This window comes from Eptatretus burgeri, chromosome 18, assembly GCF_056783735.1.
Source record: "Eptatretus burgeri isolate ZD-2024b chromosome 18, Ebu_testis_v1, whole genome shotgun sequence".
In the NCBI taxonomy this organism is placed as follows: Eukaryota; Metazoa; Chordata; class Myxini; order Myxiniformes; family Myxinidae; genus Eptatretus; species Eptatretus burgeri.
The window spans coordinates 19,633,781-19,655,500 of record NC_140978.1 but is presented as its reverse complement, the minus strand read 5'-3'; the positions used below and the strand labels follow the sequence as shown (position 1 = coordinate 19,655,500).

The 21,720-nt window shown below is 43.8% G+C and overlaps 1 protein-coding gene across 5 annotated transcripts in view; it reads left to right on the top strand.

The window, feature by feature from the left end:
- Positions 1 to 21,075, top strand: part of LOC147008692 (coagulation factor VII-like) — a 79,054-nt gene extending 57,979 nt beyond the window's left edge. For all 5 annotated transcript variants that reach the window (XM_085863458.1, XM_085863461.1, XM_085863459.1 and 2 more), the window contains 4 exons: positions 245 to 363; positions 4,320 to 4,455; positions 7,568 to 7,848; positions 18,308 to 21,075. In XM_085863458.1, the coding sequence (XP_085719584.1) occupies positions 245 to 363; positions 4,320 to 4,455; positions 7,568 to 7,848; positions 18,308 to 18,634 (863 nt within the window). In that variant the 3' untranslated portion in view covers positions 18,635 to 21,075. The remainder of the gene's footprint in view (positions 1 to 244; positions 364 to 4,319; positions 4,456 to 7,567; positions 7,849 to 18,307) is intronic.
- Positions 21,076 to 21,720: the final 645 nt, after the last annotated feature.

The window sequence follows — 21,720 nt, the reverse complement described above, 5'->3', positions numbered from 1 at the left end:
TTTGAATGCCATCCATCCTCAAATCAGTTGATCCCACATAGTCTACACGAATACTAATTCGAACTTCAATTTAAAACCAAGCTTAAGTAACTTGTCCAAGTTGCTGAGAGATTGATTTGCAAGTTGTCTTGCACATTACCTGAACTTCATCTAGTCTAGTGAAAAGGGACTTGAATCTTTACCAGATGAATTTTGAAATGTTCATAAAACCTCACCTTTCTGTCTCTCGTCCCCATGGGTGTAGAGGAGTTTTCTTGTGGGTTGTTACGGGTGAACAAGAGCATGCAAGCTGAGAGCAGGCAGATGTTTGGGCCTCGAATTGTGCGAGGCAACCATTGTTTGCCCGGTCACTGTCCCTGGCAGGTGGGTCTATGTTAACCTGTTCTGTTTATTAACCTTGCCCATTCTCGAAGAGATGCAGGAGAGACTATTGTAATCGGTCAGTGTGTCAACGGATGTGTGTGAGTGTCAGTGGACGCATCAACTTTATTACCTCTGCCACCAAAGGTGGAAGGAAGTTATGTTTGCACCCCTGTCTATCTGTTTGTCTGTTGTTTGTGTGCAGGATATCTCAAAAAGTTGTGAACGGATTCGGATGAAACTTGGTGGACAGGTTGGTCGTGTGACGAGGACGAATTGACTCGATTTTGGTGAAGATCCGAATCTGGATCCTCGTCTGAAAATTATAATTTTTCAGTGATTCTTCACCATTGAGAGAGAGGGCTAAAACGATATATCGCATGATATCTCAAAAATGTGTTGGGCCCGATATGTTCTCGTGGATCAGGCATTACGTGGCGGAGGTATGCGCTCCACCGAACGCCCTTCCACTTATAGATAAGATTGCTCATTCTCAGATGTACAATAATAATCTATATACTTGCGACGCTTGAAATTGGAACAAAATTGTCTAGTTTAACCATACCAAGTGAATAATGTACCAATTGTGTACGCAAACTATCGGCACAGGAAATTTTGTTTCAACACCACATTTGCATATTTTGCAGCACACCTCAAACCACAGACTCAACAAACATGCCTTGCTGACTTTTGGTACAATTTGAAAAAGTTTTCTAATTTAACCATAACATTATTATATCTAATCTAACCATAAGATGATTTTGTATTTCTTCAATGTGGATTATGTCCAAATTCGCCGCACCCATCCCTGAGGGTGTGTTTGTTCATCCACAGATGTACTTAATCTGGACTATACTAGCAGGGACAAGTGTAATGTACTTGATAGACAGGGTTGGCGTTGCATTTCTGCCAGTGCTTGGTGATTCATCCTCACCTATTCATCATTCATGATGGTTCATTTCCGCCTTCTCATTATTCATTATGCTCCATGTTTCCACCAATCAGGTAATCCGGTCCTTTCATTCTCTCAACCAATCAACGTTGAGGACATTACATTGTGACTTCATAAACGAGGGTTTGGTGCTTCTTCTTCGTCTCCTTATGGTTTTAACCTGAGGAGTGCAAGTCGAAAAGCTTTGATAATGTCTATTTTATTGAAATGCATATTTAAATTTTGTTGTACTAATCGAATGTTTGTTCTTTTTGTTTTTACCTCTGCCACCGAAGGTGGATGGAGGTGATGTTTTCACACCTGTCTGTTTGTTGGGTGGTTGCTAGACTACTGTTATTCTCAGGTTTTCCGTCTGTCTGTATGTATGTAATGGACAGCTCTGGAGGCCAGAGGAGTCAACCGATTTTGATGAAACTTCACTGGTAGGTTCATACCAGGATCTAGTTGTATGCTTTTGAGCACGGTTCCTATGGATGCCACCGTTGCCTAGCAACGGGACTTTGAATTTTTTGAAAAAATCCGAAAAATATTTTTATATATCTTTTTTTTTCGAAAATCAAAAATCGGCTTCTGCGCTTTAATGCGCACTATAATCAACCTCTATGTCAAAAATTTTCAGCCCGATCCGTCAAAAACTGTATGACTAGTATGCAATTATATAGCGACCACCCATGTCGCCTGCTGGCTTGTTGGGTGGTCGCGAGAGTACCCTTATTTTCACTTTTTCTCTCTGTCTGTATGTTTGTCTGCATGTAATGGACAGCTCTGGAGGCCAGAGTCAACCGATTTTGATGAAACTTGACAGGTAGCTTCATACCAGGATCTAGTTCTATGCTTTTGAGCACCGTTGCTATGGACACCACCGTTGTCTAGTAATGGGACTTTTAAATTTTTGAAAAATCCTAAAAAATTAATTTTTTCGAAAATCAAAAATCGGCTTCTGCGCTTTTATGCGCACTATAATCAACCTCTTTGTCAAAAATTTTCAGCCTGATCCGTCAAAAAGTGTATGACTAGTATGCAATTATGTAGCGACCACCCATGTCGCCTACCAGCTTGTCTGTTTGTTTGTATGTAATGGACAGCTCTGGAGGCCAGAGGAGTTAACTGATTTTGATGAAACTTGACTGGTCAGTTCATACCAGGATCTAGTTGTATGCTTTTGAGCACCGTTGTTATGGATGCCACCGTTGCCTAGCAACGGGACTGAAATTTTTGAAAAAATCCGAAAAAAAAATTCGAAAATCAAAAATCGACTTCCGCACTTTTATGCGCACTATAATGACCCTCTTTGTCAAAAAAATTCAGCCCGATCCGTCAAAAACTGTATGACGTATACAATTATATAGCGACCACCCATGTCGCCTACCGGCTTGTTGGGTGGTCGCTAGAGTACCCTTATTTTCAGTTTTTCCATCTGTCTGTATGTTGGGTGGTCGCTAGAGTACCCTTATTTTCACTTTTTACATCTGTATGTATGTTTGTATGTTGGGTGGTCAATAGAGTACCCTTGTTTTCACTTTTTACATCTGTATGTATGTTTTTATGTTGGGTGGTCAATAGAGTACCCTTGTTTTCACTTTTTCCGTATGTTTGTATGTTTGGATGTTTGTTTGTTTGTTTGTATGTATTGGACAGCTCTGGAGGCCAGAGGAGTCAACCGATTTTGATGAAACCTGACACGTAGGTTCATATCAGGATCTAGTTGTGTGCTTTTGAGCACCGTTGCCCAGCAAAAGCACTTTGAAATTTTTGAAAAATCCTAAAAAAATGTTTTTTCGAAAATCAAAAATCGGATTCCAGGCTTTTATGCGCACTATAATCAACCTCTTTGGCAAAAAATTTCAGCCCGATTGGTCAAAAACTGTATGACTCGTATGCAATTATGTAGCGACCACCCATGTCGCCTACCGGCTTGTATGTTTGTTTGTTTGTTTGTTTGTTTGTTTGTGAACAGAATATCTCGAAAAGTTGTGAACGGATTCAAATTAAATTTGGTGGAGAGCTTGGTGATCAGCACACCGCTTCTGTGACGAGGACGAAATAGAATGTGATAAGGATGGCATGATAATATTTTGATGAAGATTCAAATCCAGATCTGTATCCGAGAATTTTTGAAGTTACTCGTGGGCCCATTGGTCTGATGGACCAAATTTTCATTGGTCTTAACAGCCTTGTTGCATACCGAGCGGTGAGGCTTGTTCATGCGTGACTGTTGCTCCTCACAGCTATTAGGCTAAAGGCCTTGTTGCAAAATCTAATCGGCTTGTTCTTGTCACCAACCCAACTCATCCACCAAGTTTTGTCACAACCCATCCACAATATTTTGAAATATCATGCTATATATCGTTTTTGGCCCTATCACTCAATGATGACAAACCACTTAAAAAATTGAGTATCCGGATCTGGATCTTCACCAAAATCTAATAGTTTGGCCTTGTCGTCAAGTTTTGTCTGAATCCGTCCATAACTTCTGAAGATATCCTGCTCATAGACAGACAGATCGACACACAGACAGCTGTGAAAACGTAACCTTCATCCACCTTAGGTAGCAGAGATGATTATCGTCCTTGCTCATCTGTCTTCATCCACTGGATGCATCGGGAAACCTGTCTCGTGCCTGAGTCTTGTATTTGATGAATCATTATTTCAAAAGTTTGTGCGTGCCTGCTCTATTCCGTCCACCTCCCACGTGTTGTTCGTTTCAGACTAATTGGCTTCTTCTTGGGGATCTAAATTATGTTAGAATCCTGATGGCTGGCATGGGATTAGCTCATGCTCAGGATAAGATCACTCACCTCCGCTCGGGGGGGGGGGGGGGGGGAGCGATCACCTCCAAACTGGCTTAACAGTGAGGCTTTGTCACTCTCAGTGGCTTGTTATGTGAAAGGGGTCACCTGGACAATACTCCGGCGAGGGTCTGGATCATTAAATGCTCAGTCTTGTTCGCTAGAGATTTTAGCATTTCCGTGTTATGGTCGAGAGTTTGACATGCGAGTCCCACCAGGTATTACTGGCCAAGCGCCGCAATGGTCAGCCGTTCTGTGGTGGTGCCCTGGTGAACGAACGCTGGGTGCTCACGGCTGATCACTGTATCCGTGATGGTGACCATCGCTCGCTCATGGCTGACTACCTCATTCTGGGTAACGATCCTCACAATTTACTTCTCTGTATGAAGTACAGACAACTGTCTTTACCTGCCTTGGTGTACCATTTGTTGTCGACCATGTCAAGTTCTTCTTGACAGCTTGATCTTTCTGTACCTGTTTTTGTCTGTCTTTTGTATATTCTACCTCTGTTTTTATATCTGCAGTATTGAAAAAGATACTCTGATGATGTAATGACAGTGGGACCACAGTTGGATACAACAAAGAAGGGAATGAGTTAAGAGGAGAAGAGAGGGGAGAAAATACTGCATCCTATGAAGATTTGGGTTAGGAAGGGTTAATGAGGGTAAAAAAAAAAATGTATATATATTGTGAGACGGGATGGGGATGACATGAGACCCCTTGCTTGAAACCATAGAGTGGGATTGAACAATCTGTGGAAGGCAGTTTCACATATAGGAGCAAAGAGGAAGAAAAGAGTGGAAGTGTGCAGAAAGCCTGGATTTTGAAAGATCAACGAAGAGAACGTCACTGGAAGAATGCGTACGTCACAGAGTTGATGGGGAGGCTCGGCAGGCAGACACAGCAGAGGGAGCTACGCCAGAGGAGAGGAGGTTAAAGAAAAAAGACAACAGACCCAATTGTGATGCGAGAGAAACTGATCTTGTGCTTTGACCTCATCACTGGAGATCCCAATAATGCTGAGAGCTTTAGATTCCAGGAGAGACAGATGTGGTGCTGAGGCTCCAGTCCATACAGGAGACTAGTATTGCATTGTATGTCCATTTATTTTACACAGTATTTATTAACTTGGGAGATTCTGGCCTGATTATTGATATTTAAATTTGAAACACTCATGCAACCTTGAGTTAAGTTTGGCCCTCTTGTTTTAGGGACATACAGTATTATTTTACAAATTCCTTAATGAGCTTATGACTTGATCTGTTTCTCCAAGTAGTAAAAACAGACAATTCAACAAATAGCCTTCTTCTTCTCCTTCTCCTTCTTCTTATCCTTCTTCTCCTCCTCCTCCAGTCACTATTCCGAGACACTTGGTTTGATCGATACCATATTTTTAGGGTATATTCAGGGGTTCTCTTCCTAGATTTTCCGTGAAATATTTTTCAAATGTTTGGATTTGTTTTTTTTATATTTCTCATGAGTGTTATTATTTGGGTTATTTCCCCCATTGTAGTGGACCAGTCCGATCATTTTGTCCAGTAACTACTCCCAAGCCGAGGACCATAGATAGATAGTATGGGAAACTCCTAATACGTACGTGTGCGCTAAATTATAATTGTCTCCCTTTCATCATATGTCCCATGAGGATTGCGTGATATTTCAACACCTATACCAGAGAATATATAAAAAACTAAAAAAATTGAACAAATAGCATTTTAATACCCTTTAGACCCTTTGACTATTCTGAACCAGGGGTCCATGGACCTCATGTGATGCCTCATCAGGGGGTACATGAGATACATTTCAATCTGAACCAGCGAAAGTGATACTGTTTGTACACGTACTATATATAGTACAGTATAAATCTCACCTGGATAAGGAGCAATAGTCACTCAAACCGGCTCCACTTAGACCCTGATTTTTTTAATGCTGTGAACAAACTTTGGTGCATCACGAGTGATGAAGGTTGTAGTAAAGTATCATCGAAATTGTGTGTGTAGTTTCGGAGAAGAGAGCAAATACCAATTTTGTGGGGGGGTCAAAAATCCCCAGGTAGACCCCCTTAATGAGCGCAGATTTTGATGCGGTCAATCCATCCATCCATTGGGACCATAGTCTGTGCAGAGCTTTGGTGCTGCCGAAGCAGTCTCCTTGGCTATTGGACACAATCCTGGATACGCCACACAATGTCGCCACTCCGACACAGGATACCAGCGAGCTGGTACTCATTTTGCCGACCTCGGAAGGATGACAGGCAGTCAACCCCACCTGGTATTAATTCAACAGCCAAGGGGGATTTGAACTCGGAATCCTCGGATTCCAAGTCCACCACCCTAACCATTAAGCCAACACCAGGCATTATACGGTCAATACACCTTCGTTACACATCAGATATGAAGCTTGTGGCCAAGTTTCATCAAAACCGTGTGTTTGGTTTAAGCAATAATGACTGAAGTGTTTACAGACTCACTCACTCAGTCACTCACTGACAAACTGACTTACCTACAGACACTGCTCGATCACATAAGCTCACCGGAAATAAAAATGGTGAGCTAAAAATGACTGCGTCACCAATGAGAGGTGGTATCTGACGTCTCAAGCTGAGACCAAGAGGTTCGCCGAACCAAACAAAGTTCAGAACTAATGCCTTAGCCCCTTTCTAGACACTTTAGACCCTTTTGGACTATTTAGACCTCCTTTTGACTCTTCAGACCATTTCAACAATTTAGACTCCTTTAGACCCCTGACACCCTTTCAACCCTTAAGACCTTTAGATCCCTTAAGACCCTTCAGACCTCTTTAAACCCAAACAACTATTGGATGTAGAGGATGTCGATGACATTTAGACCCTTTAGACCACTTCGGCACTTTTGACCTTTATCCCCCTTAGACACCTGAGACCCCTTTAGATGCACACCACACAAACATCTATCGAGTCATCCTGCAATATACAGATGATATTTCTTTCATCAATTAATGCACAAACTCCACTCACCCATAGGGGTGTGTACTCTGCTGGTACTGCATAAGTAGGTGGTGGTGAATACGGTAAAATTATTCCCACCATTTCATGTAGGTGGCTCCTAATTCATGTTTTTTTTAGCAACATGGAGACCCAGTTTTCATCGTAAGTTTACTGTTCCCCAATCGACTAATCTCAAATGGCTGGATTTCAATGTAAGGAATATTTCACAAGCCATGCCAGCAATATTCACCAGTTATAAAGGTATGACAATAACAATGCATTCAGGTTGGAGGACTGTACATCATTTTTGGGAGACAAGTTTACTCACATAGTTGCAGGGCCAGTGAAACATTGAATTGATGATGACTGCTTTATTGCGAAACAAGAGCAAACTGATAGATGGTCACGCTCTTTAAAAAGTGATCTTTGGGATTAAATTTGGAGGTAATGCAAGCAGCAAATTCATGCTGTGTAACTCAACATCTTGTCTATATCTCACAGGTGATTATAACATCTTCAGACAGGAAGAGCATGAGCAAAAAATTCCCATCTGCCAGATAATTCGATTCAAACCACCACATGGAGCTGTGCGCAACGATTACGACGTGGCTCTTATTGAGCTGGCACACCCAGCAAACTTTTCGGACTATGTGCTGCCCATATGCCTACCACCTCCAGATAGCAAGCATGATGGAACACCGTTGCTCACACCCGGGGGTCTCTCCACCATTAGCGGTTGGGGTCAACTTCACGAGGATGCTGTCGGCTCACGCATCCTCCAGGTCAGTGGGTCGTTGTTGAATCCTATTTCATCCCCTAACACTGTCTTTTGGGCATTAATAATCCAGTTCAATAATAACATTTAGAAAGGGTCGTGCTATGTGTGCCGGTACTCTGGAAAAATTTGAAAAATTATATCTTTGATTCTGCAGCATTACTTGTCCCTGATCATCTCTGTTCGATAGATTTGATACCCCCAGCACATTACCATTCATTTAATTGTAGAAGAATTGTTGATTAGTAGTGTGGGGATGCCTTCTCTTGTGGCATTGTCCTATAAGGAATCCATTAAATTAGTGTGGAAGTATACTATCCCGGGTTCAAATCCCGACCCAGCTTTAAACTGTGTTCCCAGTGTTTCACAGGCAGGTGGCAGGGTGATTCATTAATGTATGCGCCGTCCATCAGATTGACGTTAAATGGGAATCCCGTTTGCCAGCATTTTTTGGTGTACGTTAAAGATCCCACGGTGTCCTTCGCGAAGAGTAGGCAAGCTATCGCTGACACCCTGGCCAAATTCCAAATTCTTGCCCTAACCAGCAGAGGGTACTGCATCAGCAGCACAGCCATGCCCCCAGCCAATGATGCTACCCCACAGGCTTGTGCTGCATGCAAACGAATGAGTGAGTGTGGGAGTAATTTTCCTTTGGAGATTCTGGCCTGATTAGCCAGAAAAATATTTGACAGTGAAAATTACCTGAGTTGCACACTATATATTCAAAATAAATTGAAGGAGTAAACATACAATTTGGGACTTCAGATGAAGACAACTCACCTGTCATATCACTCCTGCATCGTGTACTCCAGTGCGTATATAATAAAAAGTATAAAGGTTACTGATTTGACATTAGTGGTGACACGGCAAGATTCGGACATAGTTCACATTCACTGCATAAAATCAACTTGTGTTTAAATAATACGGTGCTTACTATGATGGGGGAGCTTCAAATTTGACCTGGACTTCTGTTTATAAGGTTGCGTATACGGCTACCAGGGGTTAATAAAATGTTTAGTATAGCATAGTAATTCCCATATTGAGTGCTTCGAGTAGGTATGTTTCCATATATGTATATATATATATATATATATATATATATATATATATATATATATATATATATATATATATATATATATATATATATATATATGTATATGTACAGTATATATTTCCCTTCGCATTCTGCGAAAGGTTATGTTTTGGTCGGCGTGTACTTATTTATTTATTTATTTGTAATCTTGTGATTCAAATAACTCAAAAAGTATTAAGCCGAATTGCATGAAATTTGGTGGGATGATTGGTTATTAGCCAGGAAGCATTCGATTAGATTTTGGGATCGTTCGGGTCAAAGGTCAAGGTCAAGGTCACGAAAAGGTCAAAATCGTCTTTTTACGATAACACGGTCAATTTTTATTCAATTTGCATGCAACTAACGCCAAAATGTTCAGAATTCAACGCCTCATCTTGTGATATGCAATATGACACAATGACGCCCATACTCTTGTTACCGGTTAGGGGGTCAAAGGTCAGGGGGGTCACGACCTTGAAAATAAAGTATTTTTAAAAACAGGAACTTGTGTGTGCTAATACCCCTAAATATAGTATTATACAATGATTGACTTTTGTTGAGGTTGCTACGAGATTACCTTCTCTTGTTGAAACGTTGTATTCACCCAGCTTGCGAGTGAAGACTCGCCAAAACGACGTAAGTTGATTGTTGTTTAGTCCGTAGCCCCCGAAAGTCGGGGGGGGGGTCATGACATTATAGATATGTGGTTTGTGTCATAAGACCATTCATATGAAACCAGTTCCCCACACTCATACCAAGAACAAAAAAGTAGTGGCGGCGAAGGTATGCGCTCTATGAGTGCCCATTCTAGTTATATATATATTTTGTTGCAGACCCGGGGTCGGGGCGAGAAGACCACGAGGGGGGTGGGGGGGAAGACACCTCGGGTTCCCACCAGACTCTCCGGAATCGCAGGCCATCACACAGGGATAACTCCATGACTCGGCGGGTCCCTTATCGACCATGAACGCCAATACCTCAACCACGTGACTCGGGGTCCTCCGTTTAATGGAAACCGGTGACCTAAAATAGGCATGTGATCTAATTACTTGGGGACACACCCTCAGTACGCTTTGTTCAAACCAGATCATCTTACCAGATCAGATGCAGCTGAGCGTAACTGCCACGGACATACCAGCTAGAAGAACAGATCGTTTGGGGATAACGACCCGGCTAGGCTAGGATACAGACCATGCTGGACCAATGAAGGAAAAGCCAAAAATGAGCTGGGAACATTTCCATACAAAGCATTTATTTACAATCAGGTGAGTAAAGGTACTTGGCACCGTGAATGGTGTTTATTATTATGAACAGCAGGGAGAGCAAGGAATTTGTGGGGTGCAACAAAAGGCAAGTAATTTACAAAAGCAGATGCAGAGCAAATTTCTCCCATTATATCTTCTACAATCTTAATTTAAGCTCCGACGGGGGCCATCACAGACACACACACACACACACACACACACACACACACACACACACACACACACACACACACACACACACACACACACACACACACAATGAAGATTAGTTGGCCAGAAGGAAAGAGGAGGAGATTGGGACCATGCTCTGTGCAGAGCGTTGGTGCTGCTTAAGCAGTCTCCTTGGCTATTGGGCACAATTCTGGACGGGTCGCCACTCCGACACAGTATACCAGCAAGCTGGCACTCATTTTGCCGACCTCAGAAGGATGGCAGGCTGAGTCAAACCCACCTGGCATTAATTCAACGGCAGAGCGGGATTTGAACTCAGGACCCTAGGATCCAAAGCTCACGATCCTACTCATTATGCCAACACCAGGCATAGAAGGAAGGAGAGCAGATGAGAACTAACGGCCTCTCAATACCTGGCGCGGTCAACAAACCGCGCAACCCAGTAGGCTTTGGGGGATGCTCCACTTGAACGATCCCAACTTAAGAGTCAGCGCGTTATCTCTTGCTTGATCACTCTGCCGGGACTCGAGGAAATGTGTGCTCCGCACTGGTCCAGAAGAGCATCTGTCGCACACAAACCCCGAGTGCAGATGCAGTGATAGGCAGACAACGGGGTGCAGTGAGGACATGGCAGAGCACAGAGGCGAAGAAGTGGCCAAGGCAAACAGGCAGGCAAGAGGGAGGAGAGAGACAGAGCGGATGTCTTCGCGATCCACCTTTTATAAGCCCTGGGCGAAGGGTGGGGCGATGACCCGAAGCTATGCACCGTCATCCGAATCGTGCCTTTCCATTGGATCCCGGCCCCGCCCTGCGAGGCTCCTGGCATGGGAAGCGGCCTCATTCGCACATCCAGCGCGACACGGCCCGGAGCCCTGCACCGAACTCCCGGGCCGTGTTCTGGCGACTGGACGAGGGTCATGTCGGTCCTGCATGTCCGTTCAGCGCACCCCTAGCAAGCTGCGGTTGGTGCTATTAACGTGCTTGGCCCATCCCCGCGCCACGCCATCTGATTGGCCTGGGACACGCAGCATACCCGTTTGGTGGCAAATTGCATCGATGCGGAGGTGCGTGGAGGTGCGGGGTGATTTTTCCTGTGTGCGAGAGATGTTGGTGGTCGAGGTGGTGAGCTTCTGGTGAGCGAAGGTTGAGCAAGGTGAGACACATTATAAATCGGTGCGCAGATTCAAATGAAAGGGCGTGCCATGTGCATCCTGAACAGTGTTGGTGGAGAGTCTCTCATTGAGTGGCTGCCTGGGTGTGGTGCCTGCTTTGATGTGTATCATGGATAAAAGGAAAAGGTTGGAATGAAAATCAGGATTGAATAGAAGCTAGAGATATCATTAGACCAAGTTATAAGACCCACGCAACGCACTTCGTCCCGTTAACCCATTAGACATGAGGGGAAGGTCTGACTGCACGAAGACTAATGAGATAACTGCCTGGGGATTCCTGTGTGTTGGGTGCCATTGCCTTAGAGGCATGCGGTTTTGCAGAACCGCAACTATATATATATATATATATATATATATATATATATATATATATATATATATATATATATATATATATATATATATATATATATTTGTACAATATTACAATATTTGTACAATATTTGTACAATATTACAATATTTGTACATTATAGACTATATTATATATTGTTACGGCCACGGGTACCAAGTGTATTGTGAGGGTGTGTAGTCCCAGTTTGTCCTCGGAAGAGCCGGATTAATTAGGGGAGCCGAGCGCTTAAACTCTGGTGCATGCCAACTATTACAGGTCAATTCGTGTGGTAATTACCTCCTAGTCTATCTGGGTTCGGACAATGCTGGATCAGTGGAAGGAAAGGACAAGCACGGATAGGTTGGAACGTTAACAAAGCAATTTATTAATAAGGAAAAAATATATAAAAATCAATGAAAATAATGGTAAGCAAATAAATAATCGGGCACTGAGAGAAAAAGGGACAAAGAGCAGATGCTTATCTCTGCCTTACTTAACAATTAAACACGAGACAAGGGTACCCAGCAGATCATTCAGGGGGGGGGGGGGGAAGAGAAATTCACTCTTGCTCACCAAATAGAAGTCGTCGTACGTCAAATAAAAACATGCTGAAATGTGGGAGCATGCCTTGTCCATTGCTAGCACCCAGCCTTGCCGTGCACCCACTCGCAAACAGGCTTGAATGCCAATCAACGTTACATCGTCACCCCCAGGAACCAGGGACGCCAAGAATCAGGGACACCAAGAGCAGGTCTCGAGCAGAACAAGCATTAACGGTCCGATCATCACCCACCGTCAGGAGCCACCAGAAGCCACAACCAATGGACAGCTGTTTGGAACTGTGAGACACTGTGAAGTGCTGAGGTGTTGTGAGGCGTTGTTCGAAGCTGTAAGGCGCTGAGGCTGTCACCAACTCACTGGTGCCGATTGACTGACTGGAACTGACTGAAATGCTCTCAAAGCTGTCAGAACCGCAACCAGCTATCACCAACTGACTGGCGGTCGACTGACAGGTCAAGCAGTCTGACTGATTGTCGCAAAACTGACGGCAACTGACTCTCAAAGCTGTCGCCACCTGACTGGTCAAGAACGGACCTCTCGTCGTCTTTTTATAGGCGGCTCGTCTGGGCGGGCGCAGACTCCAGCCATATCCACCCCGCCCCATTTGTGAATCGTTGCTGTCCCGTGACCATTCCTGGCCTACGATGACATGCCTATGGTGCTGGACGGATGGCAGAAAGCAGCCATTTGTCAGAATTACCGAGCGAAAACATGAAGCGCTCATAAAACGTCAACAACAGTTATGACGTCAATGTTCATCCCGATATGAAAAAGAGCCAGTTAGCATCCATAGAGCTGCTGAACGGGGTGTAAAACGTCGATGGAAAAAAGCGGGTGTCAGCGTCGGTGAAAGAAGTGGGTGTCAAACGTCAACAGAAAAAGGCGGGTATTGGCATCGGTGAAATAAATGGGTGTCAACGTCGATGGAAAAAGGCGGGTGGCGGCGTCGGTGAAACAAGCAGATGTCAACGTCGATGGAAAAGGCAGGTGTGGAGCCTCCGTTGGGCCAACGGCTATCTCACCTGCATGAATGTATCTGTCGTAATGAGAAAAAGGAGCTTTGCATAAGAGAGGGAATCTAGTCTTTACTCTTCTCAACGCATCACATTTAGAATCCCACCAGACATGGGGATAGGTCTATCCTGGACATGCATTTAGGGAAATAACTGTCTGAGGACCTCGCTGTTTGTATGCATTTGTCAGATCTGATTCTGAATACATATATATATATATATATATATATATATATATATATATATATATATATATATATATATATATATATATATATATATATATATATATTGTTACGCTTGTGGAAATTCGCATTACCCCATAAAGGGCCCTCAGGTGAGATATCTCCATAGGTACATGTGTAGTTAGCCCAAACCCGTTGTATAGAGGGAATTTATGTGATCCATCCGGGCTGCGACACTTTGAGTTAGCCATTTTTTCTTTTCCTATTGTTATTTTGGTGCACAAAACAACGACGAACATCGCCACAACCAACATCTCCACAATCACTCCGTTCACTCCACGACGCCAACAACCTCGACGCAAACAATCACTCCACTCACGCCACCACGCCACCTTCCACATCTGCGCTACCACCATCTTCACCACTCGCCGTTCATCGAACATCGTGCGGTCACGATCTCCGCAGGACGGATGGAGAAGCAGAGTGGCAGCGGCAGCAACCAGTGCGTGAAGGGGCATCTCCCGCCAAGATCTCGCGCCCAAAACGCCCGCGCAAACATCGCCCGCCCAAAATGCCCGCGCGAACATTTCTCGCTTGAATCTCGTTCCCCTCACCACCGAAGTGAGGAGAGGGAGGGGGGGTGGCGTGTCCTCTCCCGATTAGTGGATGTGCGATGTGACATGTCCGAACGGGGCGGGGCGGAGAGAGGGGGAAGGACCTCCCTACTAAAGGCGTGGACAGAGAGAGTTCCGGGGGGATCGTTCAAAACTGGAGGGCAGCTCGGAACTGAGGGGATCGTTCGAAACTGGAGGGCGGCTCAGAACTGAGAGGATCGTTCAAAACGGAGAGTTCCAGAGAATAGCTTGAAACCGGGAATCGTTTCGTACTGGACTCGTGTGTGCATCCCCTGTTCGGGTTCTTCTTCTTATCTTTTGGTTCGGTTGTGCATGGGGCTTCTCGAGCCTGTCGGTGCCGTCCCTGGACGGAGCGCCTGCCATTCCCCACCCCGTCCGCACCGAGATAGCGGGCGAAACGCGATCGAGTTCCCCCCCCCAAAAAAAAACCCCGTCCGAGTTGTCGGGCGCACAGCACGAGATACGCGCGGCACGAGCTGGTCGGTGTACCACGCCGGAGGGACTCGAGACTGCGGTCGCCAAGGTGGACGACGCACACCAAGGGAAGTCCTTTCTTTTCTTTGGGTTTGTGTAAATGACTGTGGGTGGCGCCTGTCCGACAAGTATAACTGTTTAAGTGTTGCCGTGTGTACGCGTATTCGGTTTTAACTCTTTCTTTCACTTTATATGTGCATTTTGATTATTGTGACTGTAAATACGTGCCTTCCGTGCTGGTCTGTGTGAATTAAACGTGCTTGTGTGAACTTGTTCCCCGTTTCGCTGCGTCCTTTCCTTTGGTTGACTCTCCATCCTGCTTCATGTAAGGGGTTCGTAGTGGGAGCAACATCCCGGTAATTAATCAGAACTGTCAAGGCTGACGATAACACCGCTCGGTTATCACTGTAGCACGGAACGGACCGCTTAAGCGGTTCGTGTCCGGAGTCGGCCTGTGGCGTGGTACGATCGCCCGGTCAACCATTCGCGCAGGTACTTAGGTAGATCGAATTTGGCGAGCGACCCTATCCTGCGCGGGTGGGCAATTGGCACGATCGTGGTGAGGTTAAACCCCCACCCGTGAATAGCTCCCGGCGTTGTTCCAAGAGGGTCACGACAGAATTGTCCGTCCGGTGGGCGATGTGCCGCGATTCGAGTTACGTGGCTGTTCGCACGCCGGCGGACGCGAATTCGCAACTATATATATATATATATATATATATATATATATATATATATATGTATATATATATATATGTATATATATATATATATATATATATATATATATATATATATATATATATATATATATATATATATATATATATATATATATATATATGTATGTATATATATATATATGTATATATATATATATATGTATATATATATATATGTATATATATATATATATGTATATATATATATATATATATATATATATATATATATATATATATATATATATATATATATATATATATATATATATATATATACACACGTACACACAGTATATATGCTTCTTGTTCAACAAATCAAGGGAGCAACGGGGGAAATCTGAGTGGGATAAAGGTTGGCCCTGGTCTTGAACTGCTCGAGTTTCGACATCACCCGGACATTTGATTGCTCAGCCAAAAGGTAATATCGGTCCCGTACTTGCCTCGGTGCGTCACTCACCCAGCACAGATATTGCAATTAGCACAGTAATACGATGCTGGGTACAGGACCCAACTGGAGATCTCTGCCTTGGTGGGGGCAGACGTGGTCACTAAGTGACTCACCTGATTCGAACTGGGCAATTGGATCGAACTGCGTGACTCTTACAATAAAATGAAGAACAATATATGTCGTGTTGCATTCATGGGGAGGTATGGGAGCCCCCAGTCTGTGTGTAATTTTATACTTAAATGTTTACAAAGACGATATTTCGAGCATTCCATCGTTGTGTGAATACGTATGCAGAGATCGAGTATCGATTATTTATTTAGGTAGAAAGGTTGTGTGTTGTCTCATGAACCACAACTTAGCTCAAACCCTCCCACCCCTCCCCATGCTCGTTTCATGATTACGGATTTTCCTCCATTATTCCTTACAGTAGACACACGTCATTCCGCAGGCTGAAACTTCGTAAAGACCCCTCGGCTCGGCATCGGCATTGGTTCTATGATAAAGCACACCAGAGTACACCATGCTGCAGGGAGTGATGTGACTTGGCACCATAAAGGGCTGAAAGGATCATCGCTCTTTATTACTTGTTAGATCGAAGATTCGCAAATCCTATATATTCATTTCCTAAGTATCATTGTTTGTCAGTCGCATACAGGTCACCATTCTAAACCAATGCTCATTAAAGTTAACCAACTGATCTAGCTCGTCAAAAGCTGGAAGCCTATTGTTTTTGAGGTCAATAGTTCAAAAGGTCAAGGTCACATAAAATCAACAATTTTCGTTCGATTGACTTGAAATTTGAACAGAATTTGCAAGTTGGATCACTGAATTGGTTCACCAAAAATCAGAACATTTGATTTAGCCGTTTTGACGGGTCACCGGTTTCCATGACAACAATTCCACCCCATTATAATAAAATGGGACCTTTTGTGATTTTATTATCGCCATATCTCAAAGCTTTCCAATATATCAAATTGAAACTTACATAGCTTATTTGTAGTATGTGCAGTTAGTATACATGTGTAAAATGTGGTCAAAAGTTGTCAAAGGTCAGGGATATCTAAAACATGTAAAACACCTATTTTGCCACAGGTACAACAATCAATCATGTAAAAGACTTGAGCGGTCACATGTTCGAAATTGTAAAATCGCTCTTTCCATGACAACTGTTCTTGGTTTGGATTTTACGAGTATCATATATGTCTTCTTGAATTTGCTTGTTTTTACTCTCTCTCTGTCTCTCTGTCTCTCTGTCTCTCTGTCTCTCTGTCTCTCTGTCTCTCTGTCTCTCTGTCTCTCTGTCTCTCTCTCTGTCTCTCTCTCTCTGTCTCTCTCTGTCTGTCTGTCTGTCTGTCTGTCTGTCTGTCTGTCTGTGTCTCTGTGTCTCTGTGTCTCTGTGTCTGTGTCTGTGTTTCTGTGTCTGTGTCTCTCACTGTCTCTCTCTCTGTCACTGTCTCTCTCTCTCTCTCTGTCACTGTCTCTCTCTCTGTCTCTCTCTCTCTCTGTCTCTCTCTGTGTCTCTCTGTCTCTCTCTGTGTCTCTCTCTGTCTCTCTCTGTGTCTCTCTCTCTCTCTCTCTCTCTCTCTCTGTCTCTGTCTCTGTCTCTGTCTCTGTCTCTCTCTCTCTCTCTCTCTCTCTCTCTCTCTCTCTCTCTCTCTCTCTCTCTCTCTCTCTCTCTCTCTCTCTCTCTCTCTCTCTCTCTCTCTCTCTGTCTCTGTCTCTGTCTCTGTCTCTGTCTCTGTCTCTGTCTCTGTCTCTGTCTCTGTTTCTCTCTCTCTCTGTTTCTCTCTCTCTCTGTTTCTCTCTCTCTCTGTTTCTCTCTCTCTCTGTTTCTCTCTCTCTCTCTCTCTCTCTCTCTCTCTCTCTCTCTCTCTCTCTCTCTCTCTCTCTCTCTCTCTCTCTCTCTCTCTCTCTCTCTCTCTCTCTCTCTCTCTCTCTCTCTCTCTCTCTCTCTCTCTCTCTCTCTCTCTCTCTCTCTCTCTCTCTCTCTCTCCCTCTCTCTCTCTCTCTCTCTCTCTCTCTCTCTCTCTGTGTCTCTCTCTCTGTGTCTCTCTCTCTGTGTCTCTCTCTCTGTGTCTCTCTCTCTGTGTCTCTCTCTCTGTGTCTCTCTCTCTGTGTCTCTCTCTCTGTGTCTCTCTCTCTGTGTCTCTCTCTCTGTGTCTCTCTCTCTCTCTCTCTCTCTCTCTCTCTCTCTCTCTCTCTCTCTCTCTCTCTCTCTCTCTCTCTCTCTCTCTCTCTCTCTCTCTCTCTCTCTCTCTCTCTCTCTCTCTCTCATCCCATTCCCATCAGTTTTTGACAAACAAAGCTATTAAAATGATCTGCACTGGCTACGAAGACATCTTTAAGAATTATAAAACTGAAGAATTATCAGCACACTAAGTTTGATTTATGCTCTTTTCCTCCTAATAGATGGCTGAGGTGCCTTTTGTAACAGATGCCACCTGCCGTCAAGCATATGGAACCCACGCCATTTCACGCCGCATGTTCTGTGCAGGGTTTGCCAATGGCGCAGCGGACGCCTGTGCGGGAGACAGTGGTGGCCCACACGTGACGTACCGCGGCTCCACAGCATTCCTCACAGGGATTGTGAGCTGGGGGCGAGGCTGCGCCCGCGTCAACCGCTACGGAGTGTATGCGCGCGTAAACCGCATGCTTGGTGTGATTCGTACTGCCATGCGTAAGGCTGATGCGTCACGACGTGCTGGAAACCATCAGTGCTGGACAAACGTGCCTTAGGTCAACTAGTGAAGTAGTATAGGGGATGCGGAATGAGGAGAAAGATGAATCGTGAGAGTAGAGGGAAGTTTTAAGGCTTCACAAGAAAGGCTGTTAAGCAATAAGGGACCATCTAGTTGTTATGCACACACTTTTGGAAAGGGGTAGTGGTGGTCAAGGGGCTAAATTGAGAAAATTAAATTTGAGACATGGAAGAGGAAGGAAAATGACAGGAGAGAGAAAGATGGGTATGACAAGAGTGGGTGGAGAAGGGAAATAAGTTTTGTAGGAGTGGAGGAAGGGAAGGGCTACATACTTGGGGGTGGTGGATCAAAATTCCTTAATATTTCCATACAAAATAAATATATGGCCCCAAATGTTTAAGGGGAGAATGATTGGAAACACAAGTCAAGTAAATGGATCAGGAACAACTGGAAAGTTTTTTTTTTGTTTGTTTGTGGTTTTTTTTTTTTTTTTGAAAGAGTAAAGATTGTGGTTCGGGTGATGTGGTGGGATTTGGGGTGGAGGGGGTGCGTTGGGTGGTTGTTGGTAGACTACGCAGCAACTTAAAGGGAACTTCAGAAAGTCAATAAATTTCCTTATCTGATGAACAATTTTAAAAAGCAGATGAATATTACAGTGAGATTCACATTATTCAGAAGAAACTGGATGAGAAAACGTGCGATAATTTGTGACTGAAATTAATTTTCACTTTACATTTCAAAAGGTTGCGCACGCGGAATATTTTCAGGTGTCTTTTATGACTTCTTCAGTTAAAGGTGACTGATGTTTGTACTGTATGCATTTTGCATGTGTTGAGTGCTCCCAGAAACATGAACTCTCCTTTTGACTTTTGACCGAATTGTTGGAAAGGCGACTGCTTTCACCAAAGCATTGTTTGATGGGAGACCTTTTATCATTTGTGAACTTATGGAAAATGGCGGGTGGTGGCCAAGGACGTTGGTTGATTGAGATGCAGACAATGGATGGAATCAAGAAAACATTGATGGGATTGGAGTATACTCACCACTGTGGGATGCAAAAAGAAGATGTTTAACTCATGTCATGTCATCGGTCAGAGCAATAGAGAGGGAGATGTGATTTGGAACGAAGGTTGATTCTAGGGATAGATGCAGACAGTTATGTGATTTCCAGGTAATGGAACACTATCACATTCCTGGTTTGTACTTTAACTAACGTCCTGATCGAGGTCCGAGGAGGTTCAAGGACTCCATGAGATGATCGATATTTTTAAAACATGGCATTATGAATTATCAGTTCACTGCACATGGGGTAAATATCCACTGTTAGCGGCACTATCAGACAGACGTTGAGGTTACATGAATGTTTTCTTCACTCAGCAGATGAGATTACCAGTGACAGTCCCACAACTGGTCCCATAACACCACAACAACTGACTCGATTATCAAGATCACCAGAACCGGCAATTTTCTGCATTGGGCTGACGATTCCAAATTTTATCTGGCCTCCAATGGTTGTTGTGTTGAGGTCTGGCCCCTGGCATATGTCAACATCATCAAATATAATCACTTTGGAGTGTCGGAGTGGCGACCCTCCAGGATCGTGCCCAACAGCTGAGGAGACTGCTTAGGCAACACCGACGCTCTGCACAGAGTATGGTCCCGATGGATGGATGGATGGATGGATGGATTTTGGAGGAGAGTCACAAATGGTCTGAATTTGGTAGCTGTACAGACCTCAACTGCTTCCACAAGATTGATTTCCAACAAAGACACTCTTAGATCATAGTCGAGGAACTTTTCCTGGAGTTATCAACCTGACAAAACTGTCATTGTACACTGTGATGCAGGATAATGCTCAATGCCACACTTAAAGAATCGTCATGGAGTACCTGTGTAGGAAACCGTAGAAGTCGTGCAGTCTTGAGCGATTGAATATTGGAGCCGGCTTCGATGAAGAATTATGCAGATGCAGTTCTTCCACATATTAGGGGAGGAATTTGCAATTTGTTCAAGTTATCGGCGATAACTCACCTATTCCTCGTCTAAAGACACTGTGGGTTGGCAGATATTAACCAGAGCACAGTTAACGTCTACCAGTACGAATGATAGCAGACGAGGCACCCAGCTTAACGTCCATCTGAGGGACGACGCACTTTGTGATGCAAGGTCCTGTCTGTGAAGCACCGTCCAATAGTTTATACTCCTAGATCAGGAATCAAACCACTAACTAGACAAGTGCACTACATCTGCACCTGATCAGAAGCATGCAATGAAAATGTCAGGAGATGTACTCAATAGCGACACCTTTGGGGACGTCTATTTCAGCTGTGAAAAGGAGGTCACATGTCATCACTGTCGATACACGCACGTTCATTTCACCCTCTGTTGACAATCCATCATTCCATCAAATGAGCAAAATGTAATGATCTTTGACCTTGAATCACTGTGATTAAACAATATTTACGTGAAATACTTCAACTTTGTTGTTGTTACTTCTCATTCTACAGGATGATGCATGTTTTCAATGGAGCTCCTTTTAAAAGTTTTTAAATCCTCGTGGAGGATCTCTAAGTCTGACTCACGTTGTTGTTGTTCATCTTCTTCTTGTGGACTTTTTTGTTTCACAGCCTACAGTTTTCATCAAAACTTCCTGAAACTCGGCATATATATGTAAAAATACCCTGCGCAGACAGTAACCATCTCCGATTTTGAAAATTCCTCCGAGAAAAAAGTTATGACGTCAAAATATCTCCGCTAATGGAAATCACCTAAAAAATTATCTCCGAAACTAGGCAAGATTTTTGAAGTCTGTTTGCGGGAATCGAACAGGGCATGAGCAGAGATGAATTACGGTACGTATGATGCATCACTATGACGTCATATCAATTTTATGACGTCATTCCTATTTTTTGACATTTTTTGTTTCACAACCCAGAGTTTTCATCGGATCTTCGTGAAACTTGCCATGTATATGCAGAAAGCCCACGCGCAGGCAGTAACCATCTCCGATTTTGGGAATTCTTCCGAGATAAAAAGTTGACGTCATAATATTGCTGCTAATGGAAATCGCCTCTACCATTATCTCCGAAACTAGGCAAGCTGTTTGAATTTTGTTTGCGGGAA